This window comes from Parasteatoda tepidariorum, chromosome 4, assembly GCF_982258835.1.
Source record: "Parasteatoda tepidariorum strain Cologne lab strain chromosome 4, Ptep-v5.0, whole genome shotgun sequence".
Lineage (NCBI taxonomy): Eukaryota > Metazoa > Arthropoda > Arachnida > Araneae > Theridiidae > Parasteatoda > Parasteatoda tepidariorum.
In genome coordinates this window covers 79357065-79383069 of record NC_141758.1, presented here as the reverse complement: position 1 = coordinate 79383069, position 26005 = coordinate 79357065, and the positions used below count along the sequence as shown (strand labels likewise).

General features: G+C 29.7%; 1 protein-coding gene across 3 annotated transcripts; it reads left to right on the top strand.

Moving 5' to 3' along the window:
• The first annotated feature begins 1735 nt into the window (after nt 1–1735).
• Secp43 (tRNA Selenocysteine associated protein) lies at nt 1736–24672 on the top strand. 3 transcript variants are annotated; one of them, XM_043047917.3, is made up of 12 exons: nt 1736–2341; nt 2513–2611; nt 2696–2759; nt 4107–4201; nt 9547–9640; nt 9860–9915; nt 11900–12003; nt 13402–13549; nt 13666–13903; nt 14704–14746; nt 15572–15630; nt 24441–24672. In XM_043047917.3, exons 3-12 carry the CDS (start codon nt 2727–2729, stop codon nt 24516–24518), a joined length of 948 nt encoding a protein of 315 aa, XP_042903851.1. In that variant the 5' UTR covers nt 1736–2341; nt 2513–2611; nt 2696–2726; the 3' UTR covers nt 24519–24672. The 3 variants fall into 3 exon arrangements, with proteins under 3 accessions (XP_042903851.1, XP_042903848.1, XP_042903849.1); XM_043047914.3 differs by lacking the exon at nt 2513–2611 and having other exon boundaries at nt 2016–2341; XM_043047915.3 differs by lacking the exon at nt 2513–2611 and having other exon boundaries at nt 2227–2351.
• The last annotated feature ends 1333 nt before the right edge of the window (nt 24673–26005 follow it).

The following is a 26005-nucleotide window of genomic DNA, read 5'->3' as shown; positions in this document are numbered from 1 at the left end:
CTGCAATTTTAGATTTTCTTAGGTAATGGTTTCTTATTTTCTTAACTAAAAAATTTCTGAACTTAAACTAAATTTTAAAAAAGAAACTGGTATTTGATCCCAGGAAATAAGGTGGACTGTCGGTCCTCCTTAAACTGTTCTACCGCGAAGTGCTTGAATTTACACACAGTTCATTGGGCTACCAAAGCAAGGGATCAAAATTGTGATGGCATATTTACGGACCATCCTTAAGGATGTTTCCCAGACCGTCGCCAATAGCCCATTGTGCACCCTAGTCCGACGTAAAACAACAAAAAATAAGTTTTATGTGCAAAAGAAGAAAAAAATCAGTATTACTCCGCAAATAAAAGATAAATTCAAATTCATTTTTTCCTCTCTGACAATTATTGCCTCTGAGGTATTTTGTGCATAGTTTTTTCGCCCTCAAAATGAAATTTTAAAGATTATGCTTTTTTGGTTTGGTTTATTGATACAACATACATTTGCAGGCTTGTATACTCAATTAAGGCTTATAAACCTTTGTCAAGTAGAAGAACATATGGCACAATACAGAGAAAGATATCACAAAGAATACATCCAGGGTTATGGCGGAATTCAAACCTGCCACCCCTGTGCATTCCCAGAGCATTCCCTGCTTCTGTACCAGAGCATTCCCTGCTTCTGTACCAGAGCATTCCCTGCTATTTTGGCTTTATGGATGGTTGACTCAATGTACACAATAACAAGCTTCTTAAAATCTGAAAAAATTTAGAAAACTTCTGGTGTATTCCTCCACTCATGTTATGCTTATTAGGTGATGTATGAACAGGCTTAATATTCAAGGAAGTTTTATTAATGTGATTTGATTTATGCTTAAATTTGAGGCATAATTTTACCATTCATAAGAGTTTCCTGTAAAATATAAATTCTAGCTGGTTGTGAGCCAAAAACAAATTGAAGAAAATTAATATCACAACATAAATAAAGAGTAATGTATGCAAATTTTAAAGTGTTATCCCTTATTTGGCGATATTTGTATACAATATCATCATCTTTTATTGGGTTGCATCTTCCAGGGCATAGCTTGCTTGCAGTGTCTTCCAAATTCTTAGGTTGTTTGTTTGTTTATTTAAATTTAAAAAGCGTGTTATATTGTAAACACTGAAAGTATAATAAAATTTGATGGCCCCCTTTTTCAAGTTTAGGCATAAAAATCAATCTGAAGAGCTAACCAGGAAGTTTTACAAATTATGTCAACTCCTTTAAAGTTGAAATCTCTTTATTAAAAGCGTGTTGTATCAATTTAATTCAATTTGTAATTGACAATTCTGGTGCATGGATAGGTGACCACTTTGATCAGTCTGCGAAGGGACCGAGGGTGTGCAGTTTTGGTCCTCGTTAAACTGTTCAACCGTAAAATGCTCAACTTCGCTTGCAGGTCAACGTGCTACCGAAGCGGGGATGCCATCCCCTCTGCAGAGGATCAAATTTGAGATGGCATGATTTCAGATCATCATCAGGGATGTTCCGAGACCATCGCCAATAGTCCATTGTGCAGCTCTAGTTCGATGTAAATAAGTTACAACAATAGACAATTTCAGAGTCAGACTAGAAAAACAACCGATAAGTTATTTTGATTACTGTATGGATTTTATTCAATGGATCCAGGAACAACTCTGAAATAGTATGAAATTTGGTTGGTATTGCAAACTTGCTAGTCCCGCAGTGAACTGATCGTTAAGACACGGTTCCCAGCAGATCACCGAAGTCAAGCATCACTGGCTGCGGTCAGTGTGCGGGTTTGTGACCACTTAGATCAGTCTGCGTAGGGACCGAGGGTGTGCGGTATTGGTTCTTGTTAAACTGTGCTACCGTAAAGTGCTCGACTTCACGTGCAGGTCGTTGGACTACCGAAGCGAGGGTGCCATCCCCTCTGCAGAGGATCAAAATTGTGATGGCATGTCTTCGGATCATCCTCAGGGATGTTTCCAGACCGTCGCCAATAGCCCATTGTGCAGCTCTAGTGCGACGCAAATGAACTACAACAACAGCAGCGAACTTGCTAAAAGGTCATTTTCGCTTTACGACCTTTTAATCACTGTTGAAAGTTCACTAATCAAGTTCTTCATTTTTCTCAATAGAGTTCGGAATTTGCTCAAATCTTGTGCAGCGGTAATAGTTTTTTTTTTTTTTTTTTAAAAACAGCTTATAGCTTGCAAATAAATTTGATTTATGAAGACTGTGACCGTAAGCTATCAACTTCAATAAAACTTCTGCATTTGTTCTAGAAAAAATGTAAGGTTTTTATTAGTTCGTAATTTAAATATATTAAAGAGTTATTCTCTTCTACGGAAAAAGGAAGGTAAGTTTTAGTTAGCTATCAGTTTTTAATTTATTAAATATATGATATTTTGAAAGTAAATAGCTGCCGATGACTCCTGCTCATCTGGATGTTGTTACTATCTTAATAGTATTTTCATATTTTTATTCAAAATGTAAACTTTTCATTAACTTTATTATTTCTCATTTATAGAGTAATTTGTGTGTGAAGTAGATTCTATAGCTGTCTTTCTTATTATTTGATAATCATCTTTGTAAATTAAGGGAGTATTTAAGAAATATGACCAAAATGGTCTGCTCCTTGTATTTATTTTATAAATTGAAATTTTTTTTCCTATTTTCGTGAATGAGTATTGAATTAATTTTTATTTTGCAGACCTACACGAATGGGTGTGTCCATATGAGCGATGAATAGGAGATCTACTGTTTGGATAGGTGATGTAAGTATAGATTTTCATTTAATATTTTAGACGCACATTATATAAATAATTATTATAAATAAAACTGCTAAATTTCTAGCATTAATCATGACGGCTAATAAATATTTTCAATTGGTAATCTTTTAATGTCTGTTATTATATTTGGCATAGTTTTTTTATTAATTAAAAAAACTTGCAAATTTGTTCTCCAGGAAATCAAGCTAAGTTAATTAATCTTATTATTTTTTCTATATTTTGTGAAAAAATTCATTTTTACTCCTTGTGTTTGATTTGTTAAATTAAAAGCAATCTCTAATTACCAAAATTTTATTAATTTTTTAATTAGAATTAAATTGCCGATCTGTAAATTTTAGAATTGTTTCACAGTTAATCTTTATTATCCTAAATATGGTTGTCTCTCTTATTAAAGACTTTAAAAGGATTCAGTATAATTGTTCCTAGGAAGAGTGTGTCCTTTAACAGAATTTGTAAGAAAATAAGACAAAGATTTGAAAGAAGATTTCTTATTAGAATTAATGCTGTTAATATATTTTGCAATAAATTAGCTTGTTTTGGAAGAAGAATTAAATTCTTTTTACCACAAGTTATAGCACTGAAACAAGATAGAATTAAAAAAAATGAAGTAACATTTTATAAGAATTTATTATTATTGACTTCAATTGTGATCTTACTTTAATAACTTTTTTCCAGTTTTTTTGAGCATGTTAAAAGAGCCATCTTCCACATTGTTAGTATATTTCTTTTTAGCATCAATAGTAGTATCTATCCTTATCTATATAATAAAGCAGTGAACCTGCTTGACTCTTTTATTTCCTATGTCTTATTTTTTTTTTTGTCATTTTGATTTGTAATTGTCTACATTTCATACATAAATCTGTTATTTAAGTATCTTCATTTTTTCTTTTCAAACATTTTCCCCATCTATCTCACTCCCTTTGTTACCAAACGTGTTTCGTCTGTTTAAAATATCCTAATTTTGATTAAAAATGAAATTTAAAATATCTACTCATCAAAAGATTTAATCATTAATTGCATATTTTTCTATTATGAATAAGCCAAGTTTGAAATATTTGGTCTCTACATAAAATGAATATTAGCTGTCATTAAGTAGAACGTCACCAAATAGACTAAGTATTCATGCGAAAAGTAGATTTTGCTTTATATTTTTGTATGTGATTTTTTTTTCTATAACATATATCTAAAAAGGTATAAAAAATGTCTGAAGCAATTTTATATTCTTTTGATTGTATTATTTATAAATACTGTTATTTAGATATAATTTTCACTTAAACATAGTTTATAGCCCCTAAATGCAATGTACTGTATATCTTTTTTTTTCTCTTACAGTTGGATTCAAATATTGATGAAGATTTTCTTGTAGAAGCATTTAGAATATTAGGAGAGCCAATTTGCAGTGTAAAAATTATCAGAAAAAGTACTGAGTATGTATGTTTAATGTTACTTTGAAAATGTATAATTGGTATTTAAATTTTATTTAACCTATTGTTTGACAAATAAAAGTTGAGAATTTAAATTGAAATTTTTAACTACATTGCTGCCACCTATTAAATTTACACATTTTCTTATAGAGCATTGTTTTTTATAAACTGACTAGTTTTATAAATCAGAATCTCTATGCGTTAGGAAAAAGAATTTTTCAAATAATTCAATAATTCCTGAGTTCCATTCTGCTGGCATTTCTTCCTGTTCCCATATATAGGTAATATATATTCCCAGATATGGTGTTTATGCCAAAACTTGGCTCCCATGTTTTATAAATTCCACTCTAATTTGGTCACTTCATGGAGCCTTGTTATTTTTTATCTTTGGAATAATTTGTTTAGAATATTAGAACTAGAACTACAATCTACATTATGGTCACCCTAATTATTCGCATTTATTGTAAAACTGAGGAAAAAGTATGAAAGTAATTAATAAGAAACTTACTAAAACACTTGATAAATCTGAAATAATTTCACTATCTATTCCTGTACCATAGCTGCCAACTCTTCCGGTTTAGCCGGAAGATTTCCGGTTTTTTATCGAAACTTCCGCTTTCCAGTTTTTTATTTTAATCTTCCGATTTTCCTCGATTTAAAAAAAATTCTATTTTATTTCATATTTTTTAAAACAGAGCCACCGAATTTGCAGATCCGAATATGTACCCGAACACATTTTTTAGATCAGGAATCAAATTTTTGCATCTTCTAGGCACGTGCTCGAACAAAGGAGAAAATCAAAGCAACGACGCAGAAGCTGAAACACACTCAGAAATGCAACTGCGTTTAAGAATCTGATTGAGAGTGAGAACGCTCCCTAAATATAGATCGGGAAGAAAACATTTCACTCGGCTGCCGAACGCAGACGAATTTTTTTTCGAACAAATTCAGTTGACGGCATCTGGCAATAGAGCTAATGTTTACTATTGTGAAGAAATCACATGTGTTTTTTTGATTTGCTATGTTTTTGAATCTTAGTTTTGAGAGGTAATTTAGTTTATCTTAGTTTTTAGTGAAATCGTTTTTGAATCACAGAAAACATTTCACTCGGCTGCCGAACGCAGACGAATTTTTTTCGAACAAATTCAGTTGACGGCATCTGGCAATAGAGCTAATGTTTACTATTGTGAAGAAATCGCATGCGTTTTTTTTTGATTTGCTACGTTTTTGAATCTTAGTTTTGAGAGGTAATTTAGTTTATAGTTTATCTTAGTTTTTAGTGAAATCGTTCTTGAATCACAGTTTAGGTCATCTCTTAGTAGTGAGAACTAGAGAAAATATTACAAGCTGATTATTTTTGTAAAAATCAAAATTGCTACATTGTAACATTTGATGAAAATTTTTTAAAGAAAGCCAAATCGTGCACAGATTAAACTTTGAAAAATAATTAAAATTGATGTCCCTAAGTGTTCTTAATTGTCTTAAAATCTTTAAATTTAACTATGTTCTGGAGAAAAAATACGTTGAAATTTTACAGCTTTTAATATTTTGCTTTTTTTGAAAACCCATTGTGGGCAGCTATGCTGTACAGTTTGTAATACCATGTTGGGAATCATCTACTAGCATTTTGATATCTTTATAAAATTTTCAGCTTTAATTTATGCTATGACTACATAATTTATTTGCTATTCCATGTTAGCATCCATAGTCTTCTCTATTTGATCTACAGTAGTTTTGTAGCCTTTTTTGTTTTGAAATGTTCTTCAACTCCAAGGCATCTCGACAGACTTCATTGAACCAGAAGTTGATTATTATTTTTAATATTGCATTAGCAGCCTCTTTAATAGTCTCTCCAGCCTCTTGCTGTGCAGAATAATCCCCTACTGTTTGTCTACGATAGGTACTCTGACCGCCACAAAGTCTGCGACAGTCTGGTGCTATGGAAACAAGAAGAGGGCATTTTAGGGAGGGTAGCTTCGATGATAGCTTGTATGGGAAGTATACCAGATTGGCTGACTAAGCCACCAGTAGGAGACTTATTTAATCTGATTCAATTACTTTTTTAAGATTCACGTGGATATTTCTTTCTTAATTGAAATTATTCTCTCTACTCAATCGGTTGTTATTTTTTAAATACAAAGGAAAAAAAGTGTACAAATTCTGATATTAAGGGTAGTACAGGTTTTTTTAATTTTGCGATATTTATTATGAATGTTCATTGATTGTTAGATGGTTTAATTTCTAAACTTGCACATTTTTTAAAGCAGTTAATTTCTTTTATTATTTGAGTTTTCTGGAAAAGTGAAGTGTTTAAACTTATTAACTCTGATTTTAAAAGGAGATAAAACTTTTGATGAAAATAGAAATAGTTCACGTTATCTGTGCCGAAAAAATACAAAATATCTTTCTTTTTATTATTTATTTTTGACTTTTTTTTTTAAACTGAAAGCAAGTTACCGCGTATAGGATGAAATCTAAAACTATCAACGATGATTTTTATCTGCACCCATCAAACCATCTGAAATTATTTAAGTTTTTTTTTTGTTGCTTAAATTACGTTTTCTTACTTGTATTTTAATGTAGCCTGTATAGTTTTTCTCACTAATTATTAAAAAAAGTAATTCTGTTTTTTATTATTTTTTTAATTTTTTTTCTTAATAACCAATTTACTATGTATGATAAATTTATAGAGTTATTTATTAATAAAACATTGAGCTTGCTTTAAACAATTTTAAACAATTTCCATACATATCCTATTTATCAATCATTACATAGAAATAACAATTTTAATTAGTCATTGAGTCAAAATTTTAATTGCGGTTACACCCAAAATTTGATATCATAATTTTTACATTTTTTGTTGTTTTCTGAAAAGTATATATTACACAAAACAATAGCCCAAAACGATTTTTTTTATTTTATTTATTTTACAAGATGTTAACAATTAAATTTTAAAGCTCTTTTTAGTTAAAAAAATAAATATCTAAGGATAGAATAAATGGATTTTAAAAAATTGTATCTCATTTTACGCAGAAGTTCTTGAAGTTTTTGATAAAATAGTTGTAAATAAAATATATTCTTCTAGTTCCAAGTTTGAACTCAAAAAATTTTGTTAATAAACTATAAATAATTAATTATTCATAATATTATTCACCTAAAATTATAAATTTATTATTTAATATAATGCTTGTTATTTTGTGAAACTTTAGTTTTTAAATTCCCTCCAAATCAACTGATACAGCGCAATTGAGCGATGAGCAGAGTGGAGTGGCAGAGCGCGCCGCGGTGCAGCGTTTCGCGAAAAAAGCTATACCTTTTTTTGGAATTGCGATCCATTTTTTTTTAAAGCCATTTTGTTCAGAATCAAATTTACTTCAAAATGGGTTTTGTTTGAACTTTGTACGACACTAACAACATTTTTGTTTTTCATTTTACAACTTAATTTTGCAATAAAAATTAAATTTTTTAAACATTTGTTTTATTATAATTATTTTATCAAAAAATGAGATACATTTTTTTAAAAATCCATTCATTCTATCCTTAGACATTTATTTTTTAATTAAAAAAAGTTTTGAAATTTAATTGTTAATATCTTGTGAAATAAATTAAATAAAAAAAAAAGGTTTTGGGCTATTGTTTTGTATAATATATACTTTTTAAATAAACAACAAAAAATGTAAAAATTATGATATAAAATTTTGGGTACTACCGCTATTAAAATTTTGACTCTTTTAAGAAAGAGAAAATCGAACGATCTAAACGCTGTTACAGGTGCGAATACTTATTTCTCTTCACTCAAGAGCTAACACAATAGACCGAAGAAAGAGGTCTCATTTTCTCGCGCCAAAACCAGTCATAAAGAGGGACCCGCACCCCTACTTGAAATAATCATACCTCGTTACCATAGTCCCCGCCACCCCTCCAGATGAATGTCTGTCAGAGTACCTATCGTAGACAAACATTAGCTATTCAAGATGTTAGTCTTCAGGGGACAAAGTTGTGACTCTGACTATTTTCTCGTAGTTGCCAAATTTCATCATAAAATTTCCAATGTTCATAACTCTCAAAAAGGAAAAAAACAGATTCTCTATTGAAAGGATAGGGATATTCTACAAAACGTATTGAAAAAAGTTTTTAACAAGATTTATATTTTATTTTTAATGAATCTACTTTGACATTTTAGGTAGAAGTTTAGGTTTTAAAATATCCACGTCTGTAATCTCTACCTTTGTTCTTGTTTTTTTTTTAGCGCAATGAGTTTTTTTTTTTATTTATATGCTTTGAAAACTTAAGGGAATAAAAAATTCTAAAAATTGAACGAAGAAAAATCAGTTTTTAATTGTTTCAAACATATGCCTAATGGAATTTGATTTTACAAAACGAATGATGATTTTAGCATGCTTTGATTTGGTTATGGTCTGCATTTGCAAATTTTATTTTAAAAACTGTATTTTCATAATCCTGTAATTTTATCAGTGGCTATAATGTTATCAATAAATTTTTAGGAGATAGAAGATAATTATTTTAACATGTTTAAAATGCTTAATAAAAGGTTGTACAATATTGATGGATAATCCAGAAATATAAACTAAGAAATATGTTTAGGTAATGACATCTACATTGCTCTTAAATACTTTTAATGTATGTTCAAAACTATTACTATAAAAACTATTAAAAAAAATCTGTTTTAAAATAATAAATCTTAGAATAATAAACCCCAGTTAAAAGAAAGAAAAAATCTTCGAATATAAAATTTTTTTTCATATTTTTCATAAAATTGTGAATTGTTACCGTGATAACTTAATTATAAAGTTGCTGGCTTTATAAGTTTACTTGTTTCTTTATTTAAATTAGGAGTTTTATTTAAGCGTGGTTAGTATTTTAATTTCTGCTGAAGTATATGTGAATTACGTTGTACTAGACTTTAATATATATCATCTGATGGCCTGTTTCCATCCATCCACTTGATGTAAATTTTGTATTTTGTATTTTTTTTTTGTATTTTGTGTTTTTAATTCCTCTCTCGTATGCCCATAGATGGGCGGGTCGGGGACATACAATAAATAGACTTTAATAATTTATCTCATTGAATTATTTGGTTGGTTGGTGTCGTATCCTCTATTGAATCATATTTCATGGTGTGCTTGAATAGTTTTTGTTATTTCTATGGCATTAAAAGAATACAAATCCTCTTCTGTGGGGTAGTTTAAGAGGTGAATGCCTGCAGCGACTGCAGGGCAGTTAAAAACATGGTATGGTGTCAGTTCCACATTAAGACAGTTGCCACAGTTTTGATATTTTAGGTAATTAAAACAGGTAATTTTAAAAATGCTTGTTTTTTAATTTAGATCTGTATGTTACGGATTCTTAGAATTTCCTGACGAGGAGAGTGCACAAAGAGTTTTGCATCGATACAACGGAAAACTTATTCCTAATTCTAGTGTAAGTTCTATTTTTTCTTGCAAAAATTTTTTTTCCGCTAATTAATAATAAAATTTAAAATAAAATTCCCCACATTCTTTTAGTCTCTTTTATTCAATGTATCATAATATAAATTATTAGTGATCATTTTATTTATTATGCCTCTGAAAATATTAATTTAATGTACTTTTTAAAATAAACGACCTATTTTGTTTATATCACTTTAATATTTTATTTCAGTCTAGGAGATTCAAGTTGAATCACGCCAATCATTCTAAAGATAGTCCCAGTTCTGCGTAAGTACTTTTATTATAATTTTTCAAAATAAAGTTCCGTAAAAGTTAATTTCTTTGTGATTTAATTTTGATAAATTAAATAGGTATAAGGTCATTATAATTTATGTATAAAAAGAGTATTTTTTCAGGTATGATCTAGTATTTTATTTTATCTTTTTAACTGTAGATTCCAGACTAAGTTCAGCATTGTACCCAGTTGCTTCCTTGTGCAACAAACTAGTTTTTGTTAGGGATCTAACGAATATTTGTCCCTTCTGCTGGGTATTCGGCAGGCTGAATGTTTGACCAAATATTCGGCAAAGTATTTTTTTGGAAAAGTATTTTTTAACTATGCTCTTATTTTTTTTTAAATTTGAATAGATTTAATGAAAAATAATCTAAAATTTTTTTTTTTTTACTAAACATTATTGAAAACAGTTTTAATAAATATTAGTTAAGCTTTAAAACTTGCTCACGGCTTGCAAATTTATGTTCTGAAAGACAAATGGAAAAGCAATATTTAAAGAATTTAAACTAGATTACTTTACATTGAACACCAAGTTTTGTCCTGCTGATTTTTTTTTAAAAATTATATTCAGGTTGTTATTTTTGCAACGTTTTAATTTTTTTGAGAAAGACTTTTTTTTCTTGGTTTTTGCTGTTTTTATTACAGCATTTTAACGGAGCATTTCTGTTTTTCTGTACTGTAACTGAGAACAATTTTTTTTTGTTTCTCTTGAGCTTTTTTATTAACTTTTCTTTTTATCAGTGTTTTTATTATGACATGACATTTTTTAAAGAGCATTTCAACTGAATATGATTCTTTGAGATATTTAGCGTTACATTTTTTGCTTAAGAATTAAGAATGATGGTTGTTTTGGTTTCTATCTAGCTTTCTCACTTTTAAAAAACTTCTTTTATTGATGTTTTTATTATGATCTCTATTACAGTTAATATTCAGAACACTTTAATATTCAGAAACTTTTTTTGAAATGGTAATCTGAGGAGTTGTTCAAAATCACTTTAAGATATTAAACCATATTGCATTTTTAGACAAAATATTTAATCATTGCAATGGCTCTGAGAAAGAAATTATTCCAATTAATAGATCCCTAAGTAATAATTTGAAACCACTAACATTAGTGATATAGTGTAAATCTAAATAACTGAACAGGCTTTTAAAAGTATTTTTAATTTATATTATTTTTAATAAAATACATTCTTTAAGTTGTATTTCATTACAGTTTAATTTGTAAATTATTGTTGTTTAATTAATAATTTGGAAATAATTCTTAATTTTTACGTTATTGTGCTTTACCTTTTCTTCAATAACTACTGTGGCTTGTCTGAATGCTGTTTGGCTACATGAAAGTTACATGATAAAGTTGTATGAAAGTATTTTTTATTATGTTAGAGATGTACTATTGACAAATTATTTTTTTGTAATCTTTTTCTTTTCAGATACAAGTGTTTCGAATTTTTTATATTGTATTTTATTTTAGCCTAACTAGTTTGTTCAAGGTCTAGAGAATTATTTGAATGTGAAAAAAATATTTAGCAGGTGTTGTTGAAGAAACTAATGTTTGTTAAAATGAGTAGGACCAAGTGATTTAACCCTTGGAGATTGATTTGGATTTTATGTCTAGTCATTTAATGTGTTCACACCTCTGTAAAAATCCAGATTGTATGTTTGTAACTATAATTATTTAATTTATGCTAAAATTCTTCCTGTAGCTTACTAGTATGTGGGCATCTGATCTGAATCATTGGTCATACTGTATACTTGAAATATCAATGGAAAAAGAAAATGACCCATATATAAACAGGTAGCAGACCTAATTTGAAACAAAATGTAACCTCCAAGCAAATCCATTGGGGAAGGTAATTGTAAGATAGTTAAGGATTTTTGATCATCGTGAAATTTTCAATATTTTATAATTTTTATACAAAATTAAAAATATTCTTAGGTTTCTTCTTTAAAATGTAGTAATTTTCTTTTCTCCAGGACTCATTACTCTTTGTTTGTGGGAGACCTTAGCCCAGAAGTTGATGATTTAACGCTGTTTGATGCTTTTCTAGCTCATTATAAAACTGTAAAGCTAGCGAAAGGTAACTATTTTATTTGTGGAAATTTAATTTTTTTTCTGATTAATTATTGCACAAATTTTAATAATTATATTATTACAAACTGGCATAAGATTATTTCATTTTGTAAATTTTGAAGAGAAAATAAAATGCTATATTAAATGTCTATTTTTTTAACATTTCAATATTCTTTTGGTTGTTTTACTTTATTTTAGTCTCTTTAATTATGATTTATTTTGAATACTTAACAGTTTGTTCTACTATCAGAAACAGTTGACTGCCATAATATATACAGAATTTTTTTTCCAAATATATAGGCAAATGATTCACATTTTCTTTTTGCACAAAATAGCTTCACATGCTTTTTTATTTACTTTTTCAGGTTTTGAGTTGATAGGTATTTTCAGACCTTTTGTTATCACTTTCATCCTGTATTTGTATATAAATTTATTTATTGAGTTTAATAGTTGTTATTTGACTCAGTAAAAATATAATTGTAGTTATTCACATTACTCGGTAATTCCCGTAATTGTGAAGCCTTCTAATTTGTTATTTTTTATTTCTCTGTATTGTTAAAATCAGTTTGGATTCTAGCTATTTGATTGATTCTTTCATCAAAATTAAGCTTGTATTTGTTAAAGTTTTGGACAGTTTAGTGCATTTATGCTTGTTTTGAATAGTTTGAGATAGTATAATCTTCCTCTCATGTTCTAAATCTCAACCTTAGTATAATCTTCCTCTCATGTTCCAAATCTCAACCCTGGTTTTAATTTAAATAATATTTACTTAACTGGAACCTTATTACAGGGGTAATTGTGCCTCGGAAAAAATCTGGATTTCCGGATTTTTTTGCTAATTGCGGTCGGAAAGTTTCCAGAAATCCAAAGTCCAGAAGTTTCAAGAAACCATCGATCACATTTATATATAAAAATTCTTGTATATTTTATTTAAAGGTATTAGAACTGGAATTTATATTTGGCATCTCTTTCATTTGTAAATATTTTTTCTGGTAGAATAATAAATATGATTAGAGATAAAAGTAAACTTACACATAATTATTAATTTAAATTATGCTGCATATAAATCATTTAGAATATCATGTTTTGAAAATTTTAATGATTTAAATTAATGAAGATATAAATTTTTTGAATGATTTTACTCCAGAAATTTTCTGGATTTTTGACCTACAATCACCTCTGTTATTATCAAAGATTTCTATTGGTTTTCTTTTACCAATTTAGTTACCCACATCATATTAAGCTGTTAAGAGCCAATAAAACTTCTGTGGTTCTTTGTCCTATTTAACAAATCAGATCTTAAGTACAGTTTTAATTAATCAAAAAAAAAACTGATGAAGGATTCTTTTATATTTTTCTGTGGTTCCTTTTTTCATCGTATAATTTTTGAATTTTTTTATTATAGTTATATACGATAATTACGGTGTTAGCAAGGGTTACGGATTTGTACACTTTGCTAGTAAATCTGAGTACGAAGCAGCCTTAATAGAAATGCAGAATACACATATTGGATCCAAGTCTGTTAGAGTCAGCACTGCTCAACAGAAAGGAGGGTAATATAAAATTTCTTCTTCCCCCCCCCCAACAAATTCCCTTCTTCCTAGTTCCTATTTTGTTAATTTTAATAATATGTTTAATGTATTTTGTAATATTAAAATTTTTTTTAAAGCTCTTCTTCGAGTGCACCATCTACCGAAGAACAACAATGGCAGCAGCAATATCCAGGATATGATTATCAAAGTTATTATGCAGCTTGGCAAAATTATCAGCAACAAAATCCTTACTATGCTTATGATCAACGTTATGGTGCATACGCTGGTGCATATCAATATCCTCAACAATATTCTTATTCTGATCCACAACAAGTTGCCGCAACAGATGGAACTGCCGCAACTACAACCGCACAAGTAAGCTTCCTATTTGCTGTTTAAATATTTGGTTTATCTGAATGATGTTTTGATTTTATTTATTATTTATAAAGTATGCAATTTGAAAGTCTTATTAATTTTTGTATTGAATTTTATGTGAGCAATCTAAAAGTCCTTAAATTTAATTTTTAAAAGGGAATTTTAAATTAAATGATTAGCCTATTACAATCATTAGAGTTTTAGCTCAGTGCTATTGTTCTCAACATTATTTTATGTGTCCTATGAAGATGTATACATATTTATTTATTAATATGAGAAAAATACTATCTGATGCTACTTTTAGAACTTCTATTATTTCACAAAATGACACTTTACAAATTCATACTTTTGTTAGTCATGAATTTTGAAGAATGGCCCAAGAGTAGACGTTATTTCAAAGTATCATAAATGTAATGTTGTAGGATTATTCCTTAACCATTTGTGTTACTGGCTGTTAGCAGGTTAGCTCAAATATGGAAGTATATGATTAGCACTAACGATCTATAGTTGAGAAATTTGTTTTCATTTAATTGTATCTTTGACCCGTAAAATTAAGCCACCGCTGCAACTGAAACATAACTGAAGTTTGTCGTTGTTGAATGGTGTAATATCAAAACATATTGAATTTATATTATCAAAGCATACTTAGCACTTTTCTGAAGAATTTTATACCGGATTTATGTGTGTTCATATCTTTTTATTAATTTATGTTGCATAATTAATTTGTGTTTGCATCATTATTTTATGTTCAATTTGTATTTTTTACATGGGACTAATGAATCAAACTTTCTTGTTTTTAGTATGCTGAAGCTGCATATGAAGTTATAGAAAATGCTATTGAAGGTAAACTTTATTTTGAATAACTGTAATTTTTGTATTTTATTTTTTAAAATATGATTATTACTTCTGTGAGGGAGTAAAATGGTTACTATGTTTTATTAACTGAATTTGAATATTTGTAAGTAAAAGCAGACTGAGCAGCATAAGAAAATAGCTACCCCAGGGCTAGACAAAGGAAACTTAGTTCCTTATTTACTTAGTTAAAGAAGAAATTACAATAGAATAATATACATTTTATAAATATTATTTAAATCAAAGTTCACTAATCAATCTTAAGAAAAGTGCTTTGAGAGGATGTATTAGATAGTAACATTTACATAGTTACATATTATGTTGACTTTTTAGTTTCTCTTCAAGCAGCTGCTCAAAAATTTAAAATTGATTTTTATTTAAAAAAAGGATTGAATCAATTTTCTTTTAATGTTTTGCTTTTCTTCCTATTTTGTATTTATTTGTTATATAGCTTTTTATTAGTTAAATTTTGAGTTGTTGAATTTTGTTGCATTTTATTAAATATCTATTAATTTGTATAACAAGAAAAAAAAAGGACAGTTAATGAAGGAGTTCTATTATTTGAAAGAAAACTCCTTAGTATTTTTATTATTTTGTTCCAAAAAACTTAAATATTCATCACTAAACTAAAGTGTAATTAGAGTGCAAAATTAGAAACTTAGAGTGCAAATTATAGGAACAGTGTTAGGGAATAATTACAGTTATTCCTTTTTTATGTATAAAATTTTCTTAAGCGAAATTTTTGTGATGAATTTTTATTGTGATAAACATTTTTGTTAATATTTTATTTATTTTCTTTTATACTCTTTATTACAGAGCATGATGAACCTCTTGATGTAGATCAAGTGAATCAGGAATTTATGCAAAGGAACGAGGTAATTTGTTCCCTCATCATTTGGATATGTCCTACTTAAATTAGTTTTTTTTTTTTTTTTTTTTTTCAAATTTCCTACTAATAAACCTTTATATCTTGAAGTATTTTAAGTGACTTATTAAACAATTATATATGTTTAAAAATGTAAATAACCTTAATTTATTTCCACTTGAAGGTGACCACTCTCTGTGGAGACATGAAAAATCTGAAATTGTCCAGGAATTTTAAAATACCACTGATGTATTTCTATCTCTTTTTTTTTTTTTTGTATTAAAGCTGTTATCTATAACTAGTCATAGCTATTGGTATAGTCTTATGTATTATTTTATTATTTAATAATAGTGTTATTTCCACTTTCCTATAAACAAGAATTTTTTTAATTAAAAATATATTTCTTAATATATTTTAATTAAAAATATATTTCTTAACATTAAAAGGATAAACATTGGGATGAATTCCAATGAACAAAGTTTTTTTTAATTTATTCATTTCTTTATTTTGTTTAATTTTATGAAGCTTATATGCAGAAAATGTTGACCAAATTAAAGTTTTACTTCTAAGAAGTATTTTGCTTTTAAAGACAATATGTAGCAGACCTGGCCACATGGTGGAAATCCTCTATATAAAGACGACAAATTATTAATGGGCAAAAAATTTTTTTTTTAACTTTTTATTTCAGCAATGCAATGCTCTGTGACAGGAAACAAATTTGGTTTGAGGAAAATTTTGTAGCGAAAAAGAACAGTAATTGCAATTGAAAATGATTACTTGCAATTTCAACCCTGATGTCTTTCAACCTATTTTATTATTTTAACTAATTGATGTAACAAGTCAAAAGCTAACCCTTTTGTTGATGTTATTTTAATAATTCTTACTAATAATAGTGTTATTTCCATTTTCTAATAGACAAGCATTTTTTTAAATTAAAATTATATTTCTCAAAACATTAAGATGCTAAACATTTTTGAAATGAATATCTTTTCTGAAGAAACAAAAATTATAATTTTAATTTATTCATTTTTTTTATTTCATTGTCATGAAGCTTATAGGCATGAAAGGTTGAGAAATTTAAGTTGAAGAAATTGAAAGTTTTACTTCTACGAAATATTCCTCATTTATAATACACTCTTTGTGTTTATTAAATCAAGGTAATTTCAGTCAGGTATATCAATTAAGGCCCTATGTAAGCAAAAATATAAAACTTTATAAATATAAGTGTTAAATATTACTTAACCACTGTCATTTCTATAATGAACTAAATTTAAGTGTGAAATAATTTCACTTACCTTGAGCTTGGTTCTTTTGAAATATATTTTTATTAATAACATAGACGGTACGAAACACTTAAGAAAACAGGGAAGAATATGTAACAACAAGAGTTCATGGGTCTCTGGTCCCGCGCAACATTCATCAGCGCCACCAGCGGAATATTTCTTAATTATCATTAAATTACAACACACTCCCCCCCGATGAACTCACAGGAGTTCATCAAGGGTAGCGTACAAAGCTAACTTAAACATTCTTTTCTTAACTCTGAAAAACATAAAAAATACTAAATATGTATAGTTATGAAGAACAACAATAATGATGAAAATGTTCTAGAAGTATAATGTAAGTTCACATTAAAATATTAATAGAATATAAAGTTTAAAGTTCCAAATTATATAGAAGTTGAACTGGACGTTTAATAACTGATGTATCAGTTTTCACTTTGCTTGCTCTAACCTTGCCGTCTCTTCCAGGAAACAATTCCAAAATTTTACCAAGTTTCCAAAAATTGCGTGGTAGAAAATCATCCTTAATTATAACTATATCGTTAACGTTAAAGTTAGGTACATTATTTTTAATTAAACTTAAATGTGCTGATCTTAAATTTAGGAGATACTCATTTTTCCACCTTGACCATAAGGATTTCATTAATCTCTCACGATAATTATGAGCTTTAATTAAAGTTTTCCTGGAAGAGAAATTCGTATCAAGGTTAAGCTTGACTGGTAAACAAGTAATTCTTTTCCCTATAAGGAAGTGTGCAGGAGTCAACGCACATAGTTCCTCAGCATCAGTCCCAATATAAGTTATTGGACGTGAGTTCAGAATAGCTTCTGTTTCCACCAGCAAAGTTTCTAGTTCGTCAAAAGTTAGCGAAGTTTTTCCTATAGTCTTTCTCAATGCAGTTTTTACTGATCGAATTAGTCTTTCGTAAAAACCACCCCACCAAGCGGCCTTTTCTACAATATATCTCCATGTAATTCCATGGAGAGCGTAGAATTTTTTAACATCTGGGTGATTGATAGTTTTCCAAATGTTTTTCAAATCAAGCTCAGCCCTTTTAAAGGTTTTAGCATTGTCTGAGTACATCACTGAGCACAATCCTCTTCTTGCAATAAATCTTCTAAAGGCTAATAAAAGGTTTTTTGTAGTCAAACTGTTCACAAGTTCCAAATGCACAGCTCTTGTGGCCGCACAAGTGAACAGTAAAATGTAATGCTTTACATCGCTGTTTTTGATGTAAAGAGGCCCGGCAAAGTCTAAGCCTGTAGCGTTGAAAGGATGTGATTGTTCTATTCGAAATGCTGGATGAGGAGCCATCGGTTGAGTGCCAGGTCTTGAACTGAACCGTTTGCAGATGACACATCTGTTCAATGTAGCTTTAATGCACTGTTTTGCTTTTACAATCCAGAACCGTTGTCAAATTTGAGTAAGAGTTTCTGCAACGCCAGAATGAAATAATTTTTCATGTGCTCTCCAAACAACCAATTCGATAAACTTGTGTTTTCTTGGAAGAATTACTGGATGTTTTTCATCAAAGGTAAAACTTGCTTTCTGTAGCCTACCTCCTACACGAATTATTTCTTCATTGTCTATAAAAGGATTGAGGTCTTTAATACTTGATTCCTTATTTAAACATCTATTTCCTTTTATGCAATTAATTTCTGACGAAAACATTTCTGCCTGTACATATTTAATCCAAGTTTTTTCTGCATCTTCAATTTCCTCGGCAGTCAATTCATCTTTGATTCGATCATCTTTCTTCAATTTTAAATTATTCAGAAATCTTTTTATCCAAGCTGTTATTCGAAAAACTCTTGTAAGAGAACTGATTTTCTCAATATCGAACATTGGATTTTTTATCTTGTCATTGCTTACATAATTTACTGCAATATGATCTGATTTTTTTTCTTTGTCAATATTTTCTCCTCTGAAAATTCCTTTGTCTTTGGGCCATTTTTCTTCACTTAAAGCTAGCCATTGTGGTCTGTTCCAAATCCTTTTATTTGAAACTAAATCCTTAGTGCTGCATCCTCTAGTTTGAAAATCCGCCGGATTTTCCTGCTCTGGGCAAAAATTCCAAGATGAAGGGTCAGTTATTTCCTGGATCTCCGTGACTCTGTTACTGACAAACTGTTTCCATTTATGAGGATCCCCTTTCACCCAATGAAGGACAATGGTGGAGTCAGTCCAATCAAAGCATTCGCGTATTTTACAGTTTATTTTGTGCATGATATACTTAGTGAGTCTACTCCCTATTACAGCTCCCATTAACTCTAAGCGAGGCAAGGTCATTTTTTTCAATGGTGACACACGTGATTTGGATATAACGAATGATGTTTTTATTTCGTTTGATGTAATGTATCTCAGATAGATAACTGCCCCATAAGCTTTCATACTGCTGTCACAAAAACAATGGAGTTGAATGTTAGATATCTCACTAAAACTGGCATTTCCAAAATAGTACCTATCAATTTCGATATCGTTTAAATTAACTAAATCTTCACACCATCTTTTAAACTGGCTCTGAATATCGAATGGTAAGGGATCATCCCATTCTAATCCGGCTCTCCAACATTCTTGCATAAGGATTTTAGAAGTAACAGTAAATGGGTTAATTAATCCGATTGGGTCGTATACCCTACCAATTATTTGTAGCATCATTCTTTTAGTGATTTCCTGATTTGAGTCCGATATGTTGAGTTCTGGGATTGGAATTCTTATTAAATCGTTTCTATTGTCCCAAATATAACCTAAAATCTTGCAGCAACCTGATGAAGATTTAAGTTCTGTGGCTTCTTCCAGATCCCACTTTTGCTGCAAACAAGATGAGTTTGTTTTCCACTTCCTCAAATTGAAACTACCTTTCTGCATAACCGTTTTCATATCTCTTCGTATTTCAATGGCTTCAATTTCACTATCAGTTCCACATATGAGGTCATCGACGTACATACGGTTTTCAATTAATTCACTTATTTTCGGAAATTCTTCTTTACTTCTTTGAGCATGATGCTTAAGGGTTGCTGCTAACAAAAATGGACTCGAGGTTGCACCAAAAATCACACGAGTCATGCGCAAAATCTTATATTCCTTTTGTTCTCCTATTTCACCTTTAATCCAAAGAAATCTAACTGCGTCTCGATCTGCTTTTGAAAGCAATATTTGGGTAAAAGCCTGCTCAATGTCAGCCGATATTGCGACCTTATGCATTCTGAAATTAATTAATATTCCCAACAAATCAGGATTGAGATTTGGACCCGAAAACAGAGTCAATTAGAGATGATACACCCTTAGGATGCGACGAGGCGTCGAATACCACACGTAATTTAGTTGTAACTTTATCCTCTCTAAGTACGCCCTGATGAGGGAGATAATACAGTCTTTTCTCAGTATTGTCTGTAACTTCCTCTGCTATTCCCTTTTCGAGATACTCTTCGATAATTGTTTGATACCTTTTATGAAATTCTGGATTTTTTCTAAATTTCCTAGTTAAACTATTCATTCTATTAAAGGCTATCTCATAGTTATCTTCTAATTCTTCGACTCTTTCATTAAAGGGAAGTTTTACTTCATATCGATTGTCTTTCAAACAAATGGATTCATTAAACTCATTTAATACTTCGTTTTCTCTTTCTTTGGTTCCTACATCATTTTTAATCCCTAGAGATTCTAATTCCCAAAAGTTTCTTAAAATCAAATTTGACTCAATATCGGAATTACTCTCTAATATATCTACAGCAATTTTCATAACGTTAGCGGAAGATTGAGTTATCATCTGATTTGGCATAGCACTGGAACCGTTAACTGTCCAACCGAGTATTGTTTCACATGCAACTAAAGTTCCTGACAATCTTTTAATTTTCCCTGTAACCACCTTCCAATAATAATCACTGCCTATTAAAAGCGAAAGTTGCAAATGTTCATCACGAAAGCTCTTATCAGCTAAGAGTATTTTATTTTTATAACACTGAGTCTTAATGTCTTTCGCTGGTACACAAACAACGGCATTACTGATATTCGGTGTTTCTAATGCTTCGAGGACTAACTGCTTATGCGTAAATGGATGTTTTATTACAACTTTCACCTTATTTCACTTTTCTATCATTGGTTCAGTTGAACCAAAGGTGTAGATTTTTAATTCTTCTTGTCCTACTATTTTTAAATTTAATTCCTTAGAAACCCGCTCAGGGATAAAAGTCCGACAGCTACCATTATCAATCAAACATCTAAATTTCTTAATTTTATTATCTCCTAAAATATTAACCGTGGCGGTTTGTAAATAGATATCATTATTAATTTTATTTTCCTGAGAAACAGAAGTTACAGCAGTATCTGATTTCGTTTCTATTTTACTGCTGCCACTATTACTACTATTATTTACATGTAATAAACTATTATGCCTTCCTTTACATATATCGCATCGAATTTTTGAATAACAATTATAAACAGTGTGATTATTTTTAAAGCATAAAAAACATTTCCTTTTCTGTTTCAGGACATTTCTTTTTTCCTTGACAGATTTAATGCATTGGTCACTGTTATGTCTAATTCGCGAAGAATCACTTTGAAAATCGCAAAACACGCATCTAATTTCCTTTCCCCCTTCTTCTCCCATGCTTAATGCCAATGCAGCAGGATTTGTTTTCGGTTTCGAAAAGGCGCGCCATGAATTATGATCTTTATTGACGCCGTACTTCTTAATTAATTCACTTTTTTCTTCGTTCGAGCTTCGAAATAGCTGGGTTTTTTCTCTATTTTCAATCTCATCTCTTAAAAACTGCAAAAGTTTAAAGCAGTCCCATATGTCATTTTTATTTTGCCTATTATAATCTAAAACTATACTATCAGGCATTAATTTCAATAAAATAGAAAACAAAAGACTCCCATAACTATTTAATTCTACTCCAGCCGATTCGAGGGAACGAACCTGAACATAACAAATATCACACAATTGACGCAATTCTTTTAACTGAGTACATGATTTAACAGGATGCATATTTAATAATTTATTTACATGAGATCTAACAATAATATCTTTCTGACCATATCTTTTTTTTAGGAGATCTATAGCAGTATCATAATTCATTTCTGATAGTGTTAAACCCTGAATCGAAACTAAAGCAGACCCTTTCAAAAATGATTTCAAATAACTGAATTTATCCGTTCTAGATAAATTACTATTTTCATGAATGGATCCCTCAAATTGTCCCCAGAACTCCTGCCAATTTTCATATTTACCATCAAATGGTTCCAACGTTAATTTTGGCAATCGGACACTCGCTTCGTTTCGTACATTTGATACATTATTTATCGCTACAGCTTCTGATACCGAGGGTACATTATTTATCGTTATAGCTGACTCTGATTTTAAACATGCATTAATTTTTGTTTTAGAAGATATAATTTTTTCTCTTATTTCTTGGCTCGAAATTACTTCTGCCTCTAACTGATCTAAATCATCGATATAACTTTCGATTTGTATATCTAACTCATAAATTTGTTCCGATTTCTCACATAACAATTGAAGAAGCTCATTTAGTGCCTCTTTGTCAATTATATCTAACAATAATTGCTCGTTAATCTTATTAAGCGTTCTCGTTAATAAACCCCTAATAGTTGAACGCTTTCGTTTTAAATTATCGAGCATCAAAGCACGAGTAGTTTCATTAACCACATTCTGATTTGGAATTGACATTTTAACTTTAAATTTGTTAGAGCAAAAATAATCAAAGATTCTCATAAGAATTAGAAATCAAATACTGCTATATTTCTGCTTTTATACCGAAATTATTATCAAATCTAGTAGCATGCCGGGTTTTCGGCACCAATGTTAAATATTACTTAACCACTGTCATTTCTATAATGAACTAAATTTAAGTGTGAAATAATTTCACTTACCTTGAGCAGGTTCTTTTGAAATATATTTTTATTAATAACATAGACGGCACGAAACACTTAAGAAAACAGGGAAGAATATGTAACAACAAGAGTTCATGGGTCTCTGGTCCCGCGCAACATTCATCAGCGCCACCAGCGGAATATTTCTTAATTATCATTAAATTACAACAATAAGTATATTTAATAATGTGGATAAAAGACTAACATATATACTGTAGTTTTCCTATTTTACGCTTTCCATTGGACTAGCGTTAAAAACCCATGAAGCCAGTATAACATAAAATAAAAGTAAAGAAAAATATAAGCTTACTTTTCAAAATGTTAATACCTATGTTCAATACTTGTTACGGTTTGCAAATTTGATTTCTGGTTTACATTTGTAAATGTTTCTAAGTTTTTATGCTTTCAAACTCTTAATCAGATGTGGATATGTCCTCTAATGTGTTTTGTTTATTCTTTTCGTTTTCATCACTATTATCAGCCGTATCAAACCAGTCTGTTGAAGTTGATATCCGAAGGTCCGATGTTCCCGCAAAGTATTTTAGTAAACTCTATCCAGCGTTGTTGAAATCAAACTCTGAGCTTCAGGCCATTTATTTTTGCTTTAGAGGCATTTTGGAATCCAAGAAAACAAATGATTACCCAACCGGTTGTTTAATGTAACGTTCTTTAAATGATTGGATTATTCTAAAATTCAAAGAAAACTCAGAGAAAGTTCGAGCAAGCTTTGTAGAGAACAAATGATTTTGATTTGATAGGAAAATGTATAAAGTAGTTTTTTAAATTAAGAAAAAGAGTAATGTAAAATCCACAATAATTTTACATTTTTGGTCTAGGCAATTTTCACAGCTCAGCAGAAAATGATGTAGGAAACGCGATATTATGCGAAACAGATTACATAAAACTAGTTGTTTTTTTTTTTTTTTTTTTTTTCAATGCCCACCTGAGTTAACATCTGTCAATTCAGGCATATACAGGGTGATTTTGTGGGCCTCTCCTTCAGGGGCACCATATTAGGTGGGCCAACCTCGCTACCACAAAGAGTACAGAGAAGGAAAGAACATCCATGCCTTGCCCGGGATTTGAACCCAGAACCTTTCCGATGCAAGGACAGTTTTCTGCCCCCCTACACAGGCCGGTCGGGTCATATATAAAACGAGAGTTCCACTCTATATATTATGGTTTTCTTTCTATTAACATTATTAAATTTACTTCATTTTCTAAGTTGTACATTTTTGCTTACATATCTTTAATTATTGACATATTATGTTTATTCAGTACAATGTGGGTTTTAAGTTAATGAAATAAATTTGACTGTTTACACTTAGTATAAATCCTTTCAATTTTTAATACCACTGCAATCAATATTAGTGCTGAGAATGCAAACAATACAGGAAGTCATTTTGCAAGAAAAGGAACAAAAAGTTGTTTCCTCCTTGGTTGTGGTTATTATTTTAAGTTACATCGAATTTACTGTAGTTTATCAAATGGAATTTATTTATCAGTTATTGCTCATCGCCAATTGTTGTTAAAAGTGATACTAATCTTTGCTCAACCAAGTGTAATTTTTGTTCTGAGAGTATAAATAGTTTATTTAATTTCAGTTTCTTAGCATCGTTGATTAATTATTTTCTTTCCCCCTAGGAGGTTTACACAGCTTTGGATGACTCAAGGTGGTTGCCTAATGACAACTTAGATCCACCTCTTATAAGGATTAAATAATTTTTTTGCATGCAATTATGTGTATATTTTTCATTGGACTTCATTTCTATTGTTTTGAGTTTGAATTGAAACAACTCCCTCCAACATAAGTAATTCATGTGACGTGGCAGTTTTAGATATATTTTCTTTGTTAAATAAATTTGTTAGCTTGATAGTTGTGACTCTTTATTTTTCTGGTCAAAAGATAAACATGACTATGAAGCATATTTAATAACAGCAGGCCTGCCAATTTTTCACTCTTTTTGGGAAAATTTCTCTGAGCGGAAGTTAAGCTTGTAATTTAATGAATGATTCCTTGTTTTTTAAATTTCATTAAAAAGAGATTTTCCACACCACTACATGTAATAATCCAGCTCACTTAGGGTGGGGCTTTCAAATTGTTGGTTTAGTTGCCAAAAGTTTTCAAAGCTAATTTTAAATAGTCGACCAGTTGATAAAATATTTTACAAAAAGCTTAGTAGTAGTAAATTGTATTCATGTATCTATTCTGCAATTTAATTTTATGGCACTTTTTACAAAATTTCAATTATATCTAATATGTATTTAATATCAATATAACCAAATCAATTTATTTCAGTTGAAAAGTGATATAATAAAGAAACAATTTTGTTACATGGTTTTTGTAACTGTTACAAATTATGACTTATAATTAAAAATAAAGGTAATATATGTAGAATGTAAATTTAAATTTTTTTTTTTTTAATCTAACTATGTGAAAACAATTTGGAGACCAGTATGTACTTGCTTTAACTTGAATTCTGTGATTTTTACATTTCCAGATCTTGAAATTCTCACATTTAAATAATGTGCAAAAATAGAGGGTCTATTATATAAAACGGAATTTGTCTGTACCACATTATGGCTATTGACATCTAGCATATCAATTGAATAAGTTACTTCTAAAATTTGCATATAATTTTTCCATTCGGTAGTATCTTTTATTACAATTAATTGATGTTAATCAATGATTGCAGGGTGCGTAGCGTTTGTAAAAAGTACTTAAAGGTGCTTTTTGGGGGATTTCGTTTTTAAAAGCTTTTAAAGGTGCTTTTTTCAGCTGGCGTTTTTAAAAAGTGCTTTTTTCCGAAATTTTTTTTTTCTCCCTTTAGTGATATCTGGTGGATCCCATGCATTTCACGAAAAATGGGGAGTTTGCTATGTAATCATTCATGCGGACTTCATGTCGTACCCACGTTATGACTTGTGCATGCGCGCTCTCTTTAAACCGAGACCCGAGTGCTCCAATTCGGATAGAGAATATCAGATCCTTATGAAATGTTTTTCTTTTACTTCTAACACTTTCTTTGACGTAAGGGTACTTTTGTTCTGAGTTCAGGGTCAAGTTGAATTCACTCGGTGATGTGGGAAAGTACTGATTGTTTCGATTTACGCCCGTTTTTTTTGTTTGTTTTTTTTAACGCTAAAACTGTTTACAAAAAGTTTTTCTTTTTCAATAATATCATTGATTGAATATGAATTTTTTGAGT

Bases quoted from the DNA above. Each gene is read 5' to 3' on its own strand.
- Secp43 (XM_043047917.3), top strand. From the start codon at position 2,727: ATGAATAGGAGATCTACTGTTTGGATAGGTGAT. The intron at 4,202-9,546 runs GTATGTATGTTT...TTTTTAATTTAG, and splicing joins ATTATCAGAAAAAGTACTGA to ATCTGTATGTTACGGATTCT. The intron at 12,004-13,401 runs GTAACTATTTTA...TTTTTATTATAG, and splicing joins AACTGTAAAGCTAGCGAAAG to TTATATACGATAATTACGGT.